General features: G+C 55.9%; 1 protein-coding gene across 1 annotated transcript in view; it reads right to left on the bottom strand.

Annotated features, from left to right (window-relative positions):
• LHX4 (LIM homeobox 4) overlaps positions 1-14,668 on the bottom strand; it is a 43,520-nt gene that overhangs the window by 9,553 nt on the left and 19,299 nt on the right. Inside the window, exon 3 of the mRNA XM_006088970.3 lies at positions 368-570. Within this exon, the coding sequence (XP_006089032.1) occupies positions 368-570 (203 nt within the window). The remainder of the gene's footprint in view (positions 1-367; positions 571-14,668) is intronic.

Below are 14,668 nucleotides of genomic sequence, written 5' to 3'. Positions count from 1 at the left end.
GCTGCCATGAACCAGCAAGCGCTAAAGCAGTGGTTCTCAACCTTCCTAATGCCGCGGCCCTTTAATACAGTTTCTCATGTTGTGGTGACCCCCAACCATAAAATTATTTTCGTTGCTACCTCATAACTGTAATTTTGCTACTGTTATGAATCATAATGTAAATATCTGATATGCTATATGTGTTTTCCAATGGTCGTGACTCACAGGTTGAGAACCGCTGCGCTAAAGGACTGGGGGTGTTGAGAATTAACTCCCTTTTGAGATGTGGGGCGGATCTCAGGAGGCAGGTGTGAGCAGGGCTCTGAGGGACTCAGAGGGCCCGGCCTGAACAAATGCCTGGGGGGGACTGCAGGGCAGTGCCACCTACCGTTCTGCTTGGCTGTCTCGTAGTCTTCCTTGCACACCAGCCGCCCATCCTCCATGAGGTAGAACTCATCCCCCGTGGCCAGCTGCCGGTTACAGATGATGCAGGCGAAGCAGTGCAGGTGGTAGACGAAGTCCTGCGCCTTGCGGACCACCTGGGTCGGGGGGATGCCCTGCTGGCAGGCCGTGCATTTTGTGCCGAAGCGCCTGTCAGGACAGCATGAAAGGATTAGGGCACAGGGGGCTAATGGTTTCCTCCCATTTCCCATCAGCCCCTCTCCTGGACCACCCAGTGCTTACCATCTGGTCCCCCAGCCTCTAACTGACCTCACTGCTTTGTGTCTGAGCTCTTTAACCACAAAATAAAGGGACTGGATCAGAACTAGTCTCTCCTGTGCCTTTCAAAGGCTGACATGACACCCCAGGGCTCCAAACTGTCCACCCGTCAATTCACCCAACGGAGGATTGTCTATGTCCCCTGCGGGCAGGCCGTTTCACCCTCCGCCTCCTGGTTTCTCCAACTCTGTGGTGAGGCCTAGAAGACCAGCCCACGGGCCACTGCTGTGCTCATACTGGTGAGCATCAGGCAGCTGGAAAAGTTCCTCTTCCCGAGCTCCCACAGGAGGAGCCCATGTGGCAGGGAGAGAGCACATGCATGTCCCCCATGGAGTGCCAGGCACTGCACTTGGGCAGCAGAGCAGGGCCCTCCCCTCCCTCTCCTGCCTCGCCCCTCCATCCTGCACAACCATACCTCCTCGCCCCCGTGCCAGCCTCCATCCCCTTCCCATGCACAGCCCCTGGGATGTGGTCCAGGGTGGGCCCAGAAGCTGCATGTTCATATCCCTGTGCCATTCAGGGCAGGGAGTCTGCAGACCTGGCTGGAAAATGCCACTTCCGACCCCTCCCTGGTCTACCCCTCTCCGGACCAGCACTGAGGCAAGAGGAAGGCACCTGCAGCCACTCTGGGCCCAGTTAGGAAGGGAGGAGATGTATACATCTCGCAAACAGCCCATCGGGGGTCCTTTAAGCTCCTTTCCCCATTCTAGCCACAGACACACAGGCCACAGGAGCAGCCACAGAGGTCAGCAGGGACTTGGGGGCCAGTACAGACATGGGCGATGGAGGGGGCCACTCCGCTGCAGGTGAGCCTCCCCCGCTTCAGGAGGGAGGCGGGAGGGGTGGGGAGGCAGGGGCAGAGTTTAAAACAGCAATCAACCTAATTATTCATGACATTTCACACAGCACAACTTTATCTTCTTCAGGATGAAAGACTTCGCCTAATGGATCTGGGGAAGGTTTGATTTTAATGGTCCTTTTAACTAATGCTTATAGGCAGCCTGATTTCCCCTGAAAGGACAGTACATATTTCATCCACATTAATACCAAATAAATTAATTATGGTCATGGCTATCATGATGAATCCCAGATTAATGCAGAATGATGGGTCTCTTATGCAGTAATGATACCTGCTGGGGGCTGAGGGCCTGGAGCAGGCGAGCCAGCTGTGGCTTCAGAAGTCCCCCTCCCAGGACATGTCACAGAGAGAATTGGGGGGGTCTCTAAGTCTAGATGGGTAACCCTGAGAGAGCCAGGAGTGTGGCCCAGGGGACTGCTCTTCTGAGACAAGGTCTGGGAAGGGTGCTGGGGTGTGAGGGGCTGAGGAGTTTGGCTTGGGAGGACTGCAGAGCTCTGAGCTCCTGGGATGGCTCAGGGTTTTCTTGGGGGCAGGAAGGGGGTGCATGGAGCAGGTCTCTACAGCGAGCAGGATGGGGCTCTTCAAACCATCCTCAAGTTTTCCAAAACTGTGCATCCAGAGAGGGACTTGGGCTTCCAACAGATTCTCAAAGGGGTCCAATCCCGAAAAATAGAGTTAGCATTTGTTGAATCATAAATCTGAGAATAAACAAGCATGTTTTCAGAGGATATGCACAGAAATGGCTAAATGTGAGCATGGAGAACAAAGTATACTATCAGTTCTAGACAGTTCTGTACCTTCCAGGACACAGGTGAGAACCAGGCTTCTCAACACCAGCCATCTAACCACATTGCCTGCATTCAAAAGGGAAGCAGGCAGGCACCGGCTCTATCCTGTGAGTGTGTGTGTGTGTGTGTGTGTGTGTGAGAGAGAGAGAGAGAGAGAGAGAGATTGGGGGAACAGAGAGGAAGGAAGCCCGTATAGTATGTGTTCTCAGAGCATGTTTTCAAAATGCCTATCATGTTTGTATCCAGTCCAGGCCAAATTCTCAAAGCAGGTGTTCAAAATAACAGGAGCCCTTGCGCCATGCTCACTGCAAACCCTAAGTAAAGCACCCAAATCCAGGTGCGAGCGCCGCGGCAGAGCAGCTCCTGAGGAGAACCGGACTTTCCAAAAGCAAGTCTTCCCTTGCGGCCAAAAGATGGAGGGGCAGGGGCTGAAGGGGGCCTGTGGGGAGACTAGGAGAAAGGAGACCCCCCGCCCAGTGGCCACCCACGGACAGAGCGGGCCACTCTCGCCACCACAAGGCAGACAGTGGCTTTCGGTAACCAGAAACCCAGTTGACACCAGCGCCCCAGCGACGTGAAAGATAACGGGGTATAAATTTAATCTACAAACCGACAGTGATTCATGCATGAGGGTGGCAAGTGCACAAGAAAAATGAAAAATAAATGGACTTTTCCACCAGCGTTTTTAGCAATTGAAGCAATTTTCCTGATTGTGGGATTTATACCGACGGTAAGTGGAAGTTGCTCCTTATTACCTTGCTCCTCTGGAGCACAGCCAATGGGACCCTCGGCGAGGGGACTGCGTGCTCTCCCTCGGCCCACAGGGCTCCCCGCACAGCCCACCCTGAGGGGCACCCGCCCCCACTCAGCCACTGGGCCCGGAATAAGGTGCCGTCCTGTGGGGCTGTGTGCGCGATGAAGACACTGCCTGTCTCCAGCTCTCGGACCAGCCAGTCAGCCACAGCCCGGAGAGGCTACACAACTTCTGGGATGGGCATGAGGCGGCCATGGTTAAACTCCCTGGGCTAACTGTGAACTTGGCTGCTTCACAGAAGCAATATTCTAAGGACGGAAGGAAGCTGAGGTGGGGGCGGAGCTGGACACTGGCCAGGTAAGAGGCTTCCAGGGATTTCCCAGGCAGTCTCCCTGTGTCCTGTCACTGAGCACCTACTGTGTGCAGCGCCCTGCCTACTCGGGTGCAAACCGCACTGGCCTCGCTCAGCAGGACCAGCACCCTGGTCAGCCCTGCCTGGCCAGGTGTCAGGGAGCCCAGGGGAAGCCGCTGGAGCTGCTGCGTCACTTCCCTCCTCCGACCAGCATCACTGGCCATTCTAATGGCCCTGCCCAGCATGGAGTCGGAAGCAAAGACCCACTGACCGGGAGCATGGATGCACGTATGTGTGAATGAATGCCTGAACTGCTCAGAAAACACATCCGACGCACTCAGAAGGATCGACACTCAACATAACCGTAGCTCCTAGCAAAAGCTTTCCTAAGAAGGGACTTGAACCCCGGGTTGAAACGGGGCCTGCGGCGTCCTAACACATAAACTTTCCCAGGCGCTTCGCTGTCATCCACCTTCCCGGGTGCTCTGCCTGGAAGGTGATGCCTTCCAACAGCTGAGGAACAGGCTCGGGGGGCGGTGCCGGCCGCAGCTCACACAGGCAATAAGGGTCTGAACTTGGTGCTTCTAACAGGATGACTAGCACACGGCAGGCAGCAAAGGCAGCAAACATCCACTGAAGACGGCTGTGGCACCCGAGTGGAGGGGCCCTGTTCCCCTCAAGTGTCCCCAGCTGCTCAGAGCCACTGAGCAGGAAGTTCCCAGGCCTGAAATTTAGGGGCTGCCCTGGGAGCCTTCACCTCTGGGGGTCTACCCCAACACCCACGGTCACACCCCACTCACCACCTTCATGCTCCTACCACCCAGTCAGGAGTGAGGGACCTGGGCCTGCTGGCGCAGGGAACGCACCAGACATCACTGTGACATTCAGGGGCTGCTCGTGACCCCAGGACAGGCCCGTGTCCTTGTGCTCAGCCCAAACTCCCGTCTGCCCATTTGTCGTCCGCCCCCCCCTCCTGCTCTTGAGAGGCCTGGTGGGACCACACCCGAGAGCAGGGTGTCTGGGTCCTGCAGAAAGAGACTAAGCAGGCCCTGCCGGCACCACACCTGCTAGAAACGAGCATGTAAATCCTGCCCCACATGTTCTGGCACATTCCTGGTTTTAGGTTCTGTCCTGTGACCAGGCCAGGAACCATGTGAACGTCATCGTAACTGGATTAATGAAAGCAGCTCCCATTCGCTAAGCACCTACTGTGTGCCCCTGTAGGTACATAATATCACTTAATCCTCACCACCAGCCCTCAGACCACACCCCACCACCCACCTTGTGATGGTCACTGCCCCCTCATCCCTCAGCGGGTTTAGCACCACCACCATCACTGTCCTTCCTGCCCCTGCCCTCTCAATTATTTGACCTCTTCTCCTGAAGGTCACGGCCTTCTCACTCCCATGGTCTATCGCAGACCACGTTGCTACCAGAAACTGCAGCATCTCCAAAAGTACCCTCCAACCACCCCAGGTCCAGCTGTCACCTCCTGTCACTCCCTGCAGCACCCTGACGCCCAGGATTCTGCAACCTGCAGGACTAGTCCATCTCTTCACATCCCTCACTCCCCTCCTGGCCTCGCTTACCTCCTCCAGCAAAGATGCAGAGGTCCCTCTTACCAACCCCTCCCTTACACACACTCTCCACTCCCTACCCTGCTGCAACCCTCCACTTTCTCCCCCGAGCTCTGGGGGTCTGCACAGAGCTGAAGGACACATGCCACGTCTCTGACTGGCTCACTTTAAACCTACACTCTGCTCCGGACCTCGGGAGCCTGGGAAACCACAAACACTTCCCTGTCCGTTCGCTGTCCCTCCCTCCCACCCTCTCTCTCAAGCCCCCCATCCTCCATCTCATCTGGTGGCCCACTTCCTATTTCCCTGAAAAAAGAGAACTCTCAGCCAAGACCTGCCACCTGCTCCCACTATCCCGGCCACACCCCCACCTGCCCTCTGCTTCCTGCAGCTGGGCCGTCCATGCTCCTGTGCAAGGCCGGCCACCCACCTTGGCACAGAGTCCATCCCTCTGCGCCTAATAAGATGATTCTTCCAGCAACGGTCCCCTTTGGCTCCCACATCATTAATTTTCCTCTTTACTAGATCCTACCCAGCAGCGTACAGCGTGCTATTATTTCTGCCACTTTAAAAAATCTCCCTTCTGACCCCCATCTCCCTCCATCTACATCCAGATCTCTACTCTCTAGACCAGTGGTTCTCAACCTTCCTAATGCCGCGACCCTTTAATACAGTTCCTCATGTTGTGGTGACCCCCAACCATAAAATTATTTTCGTTGCTACTTCATAACTGTAATTTTGCTACTGTTATGAATCGTAATGTAAATATCTGATATGCAGGATGTCTTTTCATTGTTACAAATTGAACATAATTAAAGCATAGTGATTAATCACAAAAGCAATATGTAATTATATATGTGTTTTCTGATGGTCTTAGGCGACTCCTGTGGAAGGGTCGTTCGACCCCCAAAGGGGTCTCGACCCACAGGTTGAGAACCGCTGCTCTAGAGTAACGCTCTTCAAAAGAGGGGTCTACAGGCAGGGTCTCTAACACCCCTGCTCCTGCTCTTCTCTTGAATCCACTCTAGTGGTTAATTTTATGTGTCAAGTTGACGGCCACGGGGTACCCAAATATTTGGTCAAACAGGATCCTGAGTGTGTCTGCAAGGGTGTTTCTGGATGAGACTCACATTTGAATAGGTGACTGAGGAAAGCAGATTGCCCTCCCCAGTGCGGTGGGCCTCTTCCAATCAGGTGAGGAACGGAATAGAACAGAAAGGCAGACCCTCCACGAGGAAGAGTAACTGCGCCTGCCTGGCTGCCCTGAGCTGGCACATTTGGTCTTTTCCTGTCTTCAGACTCAAATGGAAACATCAGCTCTTGGGGCTCAAGCTGCTGGCTTTTGGACGGGAACTTACACCCTCAGCTCTGCTGGTTCTTGCTGACTGCAGATCTTGGGCTTCTCAGCCTCCTGAATCACATGAGCCGATCCTAACAATAAATATCTTCTCTCACACACACACACACACACACACACACACAACTTCCCCTGACCTCTCAACAGCACTGGCTCCCTGGCTGCCTTCTCCTGAGAACACCGCACTCCCTTGGCCTCAGCACTGGGACTCCTGGGTCTGCTCTTCCCAACTGGAAGCTCTCCACCATCTCCACACCCGTCTCCACCGACTCCACTCCCCTGGGGATTTCACATCCATCTCCAGTCAGACCTCTCTCCTCCAGAACGGTGTGTCCCACCTCCTGCTCAGCATCCCTACTTGGAGGTCCAAAACCACTCCTGATCTCCCCCAGTATCCGCTCCCGGGGTCTTCCCCATCTCCCAGGAGGGTGACTTCACTCTCCCAATCACTCAGGCCGAAAGCTTTGGACGCCCTCATCTGATTTGTCAGCAAATCCTGTTGGCTGTACCCAAAATTACATCAAGAATTGGACCACTTCTCACCATCTCCACGGCTGCCTCCCTAGTTCGGGCCCATCACCCCTCACCCGGAACTGCCTCTGCACGGTCTCCTGCTTTAGGACTTGCCCCACGTCCATTCTCCACACAACAGCCACCAGGAGCCTGAGTCAGACCATCTCACTCCCCCGCTCGAAACCTTCCAGTGGCTGCCACTTCACCTGGAGTCAAAGGTCAAGGTTCCTAAGACCCGAAGCAGGGAGGCAGGGAACAGGCTGATATGCCTCGGTGTGGGTGGGGTTGGGGGAACGAGAAGAAAGAAACCAAAGAACGTCTATACTTACATGCATAGCCCATGGTCGCAGGCAATAGGGTAGTGAAGACCTGGGGTGGGTGGGTAGAGGCTGGGAGGAGGGGGGACAAGTGGGAGGGGGAATGGGAGATCTCTGTAATACTATCAACAACAAAAGATATATTTTAAAAAAAGGTCAAGGTCCCTTTCTGGCCCCCATCAACCTTCCAGCCTCTACTCGGCCACGCTGCCTGCTCACTCGCCCAGCCACCCTGGTTCTTCAGGCCCTGCCCTGCTTCCTCGGCCTGGAGCACGCTTCCCAGACACCTGCGTGGTCCCTCCTGTGTGGCTGCCTCCAATGTGGCCCTCCCTGGGGCACTCCTGGCCATCTCCCCACCCAGCACTTCCTTTCCTCTCTCCAAAGCACTCATCGCCAACGGACATGCTGTGCATTTCTTGTTTCCTGTCTTTCTCCCTCTCCAGACGGCCAGCGGGGGCTGCATCTGTTTTGTTCCAGCGCCTAGAGAAGTGCCTGGCCCAAGATATGTGTTTGGTGGATATTTGGTAAATAAATACTAAATGACCCACGTCCGTGGCATGTGCTGATATAGCTTCCCCTGTTTGCAGATGAGGGAACAAGTTCAGAGAAGGTAGGTAACGTGCCAGAGGCCTCACGGCCATGAACGGTGGAGCTGGGATTTGAACCCAAGGCTCTTCCTCGCTCTTGGCCGTTGGGAGCCGTGGGGGTCAGGCCAGGCCCACGCCGGCCTCCGTGTGTGGGAGCTGCCACAGCCCAGCGCACTGTCCCCAGGAAACAAAGTAGCGCATAACTTAATTTTATGCTTTAATTGCCTGGGGTGATTTACTGCAGGCCGTATATTTTTCCCCGGCTGACACTTCCCTACATGTATTTCTTTTCGCTATCAGCACACTTGACAGGTAAGTTGCTGATATTTACTGTTACTGTATGGACTAATATTTCCAGCATATATCAGCACCTCAGCCATGTCACGGGCACGTAAAGTTCTGCCCGAGAATGGTCAGCCCTCGCCAGACATGGACAGGGGCCATATTTGGAGAAGGCCTGGCGCCAGAGAACGTGAGAGCCTTGGGGTGTGGGAACATATCCCCCAGCCCCACCCCCCATGCACACACACACACACGCATACCTCCCAGGCTCACCAGATCTGCCCCACACGGCGCTGCTTTGTATTTGGGGTTTTAAATGTTTTTCTTTTTCACAAGCGTTCAGTATTATTTTGAGATAAATGCTGTTGGAAAGGCTTTAGAACCAGTGGCCTAGTCCAGGCCCCTCATTTAACACAGAAGGGAACCTGGGCTCAGAGAGAGGCAGTGACTCGCCCAAGATCACACAGCTCCGTTCGTAGCAGAAAAGAAGCTACAGCCCAACTCTCCTTTTCCCTCAGCCACGCTCCCCTCCTCTCCCGCTCAAGGCAGGTAGGAGCCAACCCTCTTCTAGAAGAGTCCAGCTCCCTCCCTTAACTTCTGTAAGCACGCAGTCAGCCTGCAGCACGCAGTAAGCATGCAGCACGCAGTCAGCATGCAGCACGCCCCAGGCAGCACCAGGTGAGCTCTCCTCTTAACCACACAGCAGCCCTTACAGGAGGCGTCAGTATCCCCTCTCACAGCGGGACAGGCTGGGAGCTGTGGCCTGACTGGCCACAACACTGACCCTCCTTCCGTGCTTGCCTCCAGGCACCCAACCTGCCCTCCTTACTTCAGGCTCCATTCTCTGCCAAGGCCTTCGTTTAGTGGTTACCAGATTACCCGCCCCCACTCCCAACAGAAGAGCCACCTGGGAGGTTTGCTTAAAAGCAGAATCCACACTTTTAACAAGCCCCCCACGGTGCCCCTGATGCGGGGTTCCAAGGACCACTCTTTGAGAAACACTGTGTGACAGATGCTCTTGGCCCTCCTGTGGCATCTGCAGATTCTGGGTCCCTCGGGACCGAAGGACCTCTCTCTCTCTCTCTCTCTCTCAGTGGTCGTGTGGCAGGCACTGTGACAGGCAGTGGCAAGGATGTGTAGGGGCAGAGGCCCCATCCGACCCTTCACACCACCCCCCAGGCTCACCCACTGTGCTGACCCATCTGCCCACCACAGAGCTCAGCCTCCTCAAGTGGGGCTTTCTGGGGGACAGACAGATCCCAGGATGCTCAGCGACGAGCCAGAGACTGGCTCTCACAGTCCAAGCCCCCCCCCCAGCCCCCATCTGCCCCGTGTGACCTTGACCAGAGAGTCAGAAGGAAATGGGGTCAGGCCGGATCACTGCGGGCCCTTGAGTGCTGAGCTCGGAAGTCTCAGGAGGCCGTGGGGGCCACGTGGCCAGGCCTGGCAGGAAGCACAGCGGGCTGAGGGGGAACAGGGGCAGCCGCCTGGGGAAGATTCCAGTGGAGCAGAGGTTTGGTGACGGGGGGCCTGCCTCAGAGGGGACAGAGACAGCAGGGTGGAAAGAGGGCATTTTAGCCCGAGCTGGTTTGGCTCAGTGGATTGAGCATCGGCCTGCGGACTGAAGGGTTCCAGGTTCAATTCTAGGCAAGGGCACATGCCCGGGTTGCAGGCTCGATCCCCAGTGGGGGGTATGCAGGAGGTGGCTGATCAATGATTCTCTCTCATTGATGTTTCTAGCTGTCCCTCCCTCTCCCTTCCTCTCTGAAATCAATAAAAATATATTTTTAAAAAGAAAGAGAGGCATTTTGGAGGTGGGCCCCATGACTTGGTACCTGAATGGTGCGGGTGGGAGGTGAAGGAGAGGAAAGGAGTTGAGCCTCAGCAATGAGGAGAACGGGACTGCACCTCCACGCCCACCTCACCTGGACCCCTCTCTGCTTGGGGACCCCATGTCCACAGCCCAGCTGCCAGCTGGCTCGCAGGCTGGTTTGCAACTCTTTGGTTCCGGACAGATTCCCCCAAGCAGCAGAGTCTCTGGGATGCAGGTTGCACAGATGTCACGAGGATGGGCTCTGGGCGGGCGGGCAGACAGATAATCCGCGGACTCATCACCCCTGATATACAGCCTCGGGTCCCAGGGGGAGCCGCTCTGCTAAGTAATTGCTTCTGCCTTGATTACAGGCCTTCGCAAATGACTGTGGGCCTGGTCCCACCAGTGTATTTGAATCTTACAAATGTCCACACGCACAGCCACTCTCTGTGCCGTCTGATCATTACCTTAAAAGGTTTAATTTGCTTAGTGAGGAAATTAGACTATAAACTATTCGGAAATTATGGAAAGTCACACGTCAAAGAGACCCGCCCCTTAAGCACATTTTGCTAGCGGGTGTGTGTGTGTGTGTGTGTGTGGCCTTGCAGGTGCGTAGTTAACAGAAATTAGTGGCTGGGCAAGAACCTGGCCCCAGATTAGACCCACAAACCCCAGAACTACAGGGGCCTCTTCCTGGAGCAACAGGGTACCAGGTAGAGGCCCCTCCAGCCGGAGCGGGGAACCCCACTCTGGGAAGGAAGGTGAGGACTGCAGTTACTGCCGCCGAGCTCTGGACCCGCAGGGAGAGATGGCTCCCCCACACTGAAACGGGCGGTGCTGCCTGCCGTTGCCACTGGACACAGGCCACCTCCCACCCCAGGACCCCTATCTGGCCTGAGGCCTTTTGTAGCCTGAGCCCCTCCTTCTCTCTTTTTTTCTCCTCCTACCTGGATACAGCATCACGACCTTAATCAGAACAGTTACTAATAGAACTAAGTACTTGCGTCCTTCATCATACTCAGTCCTCACAGTGACTCAGAAAAGGAGCTATTTCTATTCCCATCCCTTTTCCGAGATTGAAAGGTGAGGCTCAGAGAAGTCTACACTGATTCAAACCTTGTTCTCACTTCCTCTGTGAAATCCACCCCCACAGAGGTTTTAGCCCAGATCCTGTGAGCATCTGCCCAGCTGAGCCAGGGAGGCCCAGGTCTCCGGAGCGATGGGGCCAAGGTCACCAGTGAAGACTTGACAGGAGCCAGAGAAACCAGCCTGCGGCCGGGCCAAAGGCAGAGTGTGCCGGAGCGGAAACAGGCTGTTCTGAACCCGGGGATAAATCAGCACCCGGGCTCCCAAGGACGCCGCTCACCTGCCCTTGGCGGACAGCCCTGCTGGCGGCCAGGAGAGTGACTGGGGGGGGGGGGGAGGAGTGGAACTGCCGGGCTGGCAAGCGGCTGGCACAGCTCCCCCCTGACAAGCGACACAGAGGCCCTCTGTCCCTCCAGGTCCCCGACAGTGCCTGTCTCTGCCCACCAGGCAGGTGAAGGCCCCGGGGCAGGGAGACACCCCCAGAGAAGCATGCCATTTTAGACAGGAGCCCCTTGGAAGGGCAATCACCCCCAGAATGCCTCCGACTCTTCCCCATGACCCCGCAGGCAGGCAGAGTGGCCAGGGGTGCAGCCTGGAACGCTCTTGAAGGCTATACTTTAAATATTTGTATGACTGTTACCCTCTCTTTGATTCTATAGCTATTTGCATTATCATCATCGCTGGTTTGTTTCCCGAGCCTTCATGCAAATCCACATGGCATCTTTACCCTGTGGTTTACCCCAGCACACGGCTGTTGCCCTCCCCACTCTGCCAGGCTACCCCCACCTCTGTCTGAGGGCTTCTAGGTCATTAAAGGTCACCTGAATGGGAAGGTCTCAAGCCTGGGGGAGGAGGAAGAGGTCAGAAGCCAGCGCAGGCCCAGCACTGGGGGCGGATTCCAACAGCCGGGCCTCCCAGGGCTGTGGGTCCAGGGCGAGAAACCCAGAGATAGAGATACAGATACAGCACCTAGCCTGTGCTGGGCACGGTTTACGCACTATCCTCTCACTTCACAGCAACTCTGTGGGTGAGAATGAGTGCCTCTTAACGGTAAGGGAATAGGTTCAGAAGGGCCTACGCACTTGTTTATTGACAAACAGCTAGTAAAAGTCAGGACAGGGATTCAGCAAACAGAGTGGTTCCCCAAACTACTCTGCTCGTAAAACACCTCCCTTTTGAGAAGTGCTCCAGCTGCCAGGTTTCCCAAAGCACCCGCCATGAGCATCCCCACTTTTCCTGAAGACGACACCGGAGCTCAGAGATGTCAAGGAAGTTGCCTAAGGGCGCCCAGCACTTGAACCAGTTCCTGCAGCACAGAACCTGTCCTGTCTTCACTGCACTTCAGAGCAAGGGAGCTGCCGAGAGGGGACCCAGAAGCCCTCCTCTCAGACCCCTGCCCTCCCCAGACCCTGGGTTCCTTTGCAAGGAGACAGGGGACCCACGACATGCTGGGCACAGTCCAGAAAGGACCTGCTCAGCAAATGCAGTTCAAGGAGTTGGCGCTTCGGCTTGCGGCTTGCGACTGAAATGGCATGGCCTTGAAACCACACTGCTCTCCTCTCAGGCTCAGAATTTTATTTCCTTTGGAGAAAGGGGAGCCAAGAACCCGAGGAGTAACAACAACAAACAACAGCACAAATGAGCCAATGTTACTGAACCAGAGAGAGTTCAACGCCCCCCGCCCCCCAAAGAAAAATGCAACAACCACAGCGTACAACCTTCCACAATATCGCACTTCTCTATCTGTGACACAGCAACATCGCCCTCTGCTGCCAGTCGGCAGTATTACCCCATCTCCCAGAGGTGAAAGCTAATCTCCAGCTTCCCCTTGGCCACCCCCGCCCCCCGCCCCCCCCCCTCACCGCCCCCCATGTCTGAGCTATGACACACATCCAGGGGCCACTCTTCACATTACAGCCGTGATTCTCTTTGACTTTAAGGAGCACAGAGAAGGAATTCTCCCTGGCTCTGACCAGGCATCTTCCAAACCCACAGCTGAAAGCTGTCTGAGGTGCAAGGTGCAGAGTTTGGGTTCCCCAAACCACTCTGATGATAAAAAAAAAAAAACCTCCCTTGAGTGAGATGCTCCAGCGTGCCAAGTCTTCTAAAGCAGCCACCATTAGCATTTCCCTTTTTCCTGAAGAAGGCAGTGGAGCTCAGAGATGTCAAGGAAGTTGCCTAAGGGCGCCCAGCACTTGAACCAGTTCCTGCAGCCAGTGTGAGGTGAGGGAGGGATCTGAGGTTCCAGAGACTGCCCTGCTCCTCCTCCCCGCCTCACGTTCTCTCTGCTCACAGAGTCCCACTGCACATGTGCCCCAGTGTGCCATGGGAAAGCAGGGGCCAGGGGACATTTAAGGAGCTGTCATGAGGAGCAGAGCACCCAGCTCTGTGGCCAAGTCACAGCCTGAGCCCCAAGTGGGAAGTGGGTCCCAAGACCCCTGGTGGGAGGTGAAGCCACTCTGACCCTGAGCAGCTCCTTTCCTCCGTCCTCCCTGGGACTGGGACTCTGCCTGCAGCTGTGGCTCCCTGTACCAAACAGCCACGGTCACAAAGAACGGGGGGGCCCGACTGCCTATTAATCCACGTGTCCTCCCTGGGGGGCCTCAGAGCTGCCGATCTTCGCATCTGATTGACCCTCCACTGGCGGTGGGGAGGACCACGTCCCTCCACACGGCACCCCATCACAGGGCTAATGACCTGGAATCAGCACCCACTCTGTGGACAGCTCCCCCACTTTACAAAAGGCTCCGCCCCTGAGACTGGGTCATTTCATGAAGCAGGGCAGTCCCATGGGACAAGGACAATAACTGTGCTAAATAAAGGGGTCTGTGCATTTCCCAGGCAGCCTGGCCTCCAAGACTCGCAGGACACCATGCAGTGGTTGTAAATTCACTGTGAGATCTACTCTTTGACAGCCTATGGGCAAGGTTTGGGGGCAGGAGCCTATATGGGGGACAGAAAAATGATCGACTAACAAGCCTTCCCTCAAGTCCACAGGAAGCTCAAACAGGTGCATGAGGAATGAGCAAAACAAGGCAGTTCCCGCTGAGTCACCAGGAGGGAGGACGGACAGGGTGGCCATGCCTCCCAGGGGCTCCCACCCACTGAGGAGCTGACTCTCGGCCACGGAAGATGGGGAGACCTTGGAAGGATGAACATCGTCCCCAGATGATGAGACAGCAGAGCCAGGGCGTGGAGGTGGGGAAATGCAGAGCGTGCCTGGGCAAGGGGGCATCCTGTGGGGTGGGGGGGTCTCGTACCTAGGAAAGCAGTGAGCTAAGGACTGGAAGGGAGGGTGGGCACAGGGCAGAAGGCTCTGATGGTGTGATGCATCTGGAATACTCTGTAGGCAGAGGGGGCCCTGAGGAGCTGGGGGAAAGGGGTCAGGACCTGAGCTGTGAGGTAGGACGCTAGCCTGTGGGGTAGGGGGTGGGGAGTCAGTCAGGAGGTTGCTGCTGAGCAAGGCCCGGGAAGACTCCAAATGAGGGCCATGGCCTGGGGAGGCCGGGGAGGCAGGGAGGCAGGGCACCAGCTGGGTGTCATTGTTACTTTTGGTCAAGAGCTTGTGGCCCGTAAACCGGTGCTAATCCCTCCCCAGCCTTCACTCTGAGCCTCTCCTGGGTCTAGGGCAGCCGTGGGCAAACTACGGCCCGCGGGCCGGATCCGGCCCGTTGAAATGAATAA

The sequence above is a fragment of the Myotis lucifugus genome, unplaced genomic scaffold (assembly GCF_000147115.1).
Source record: "Myotis lucifugus unplaced genomic scaffold, Myoluc2.0 scaffold_54, whole genome shotgun sequence".
NCBI lineage: Eukaryota > Metazoa > Chordata > Mammalia > Chiroptera > Vespertilionidae > Myotis > Myotis lucifugus.
This window is presented reverse-complemented; position numbering and strand designations above follow the sequence as displayed.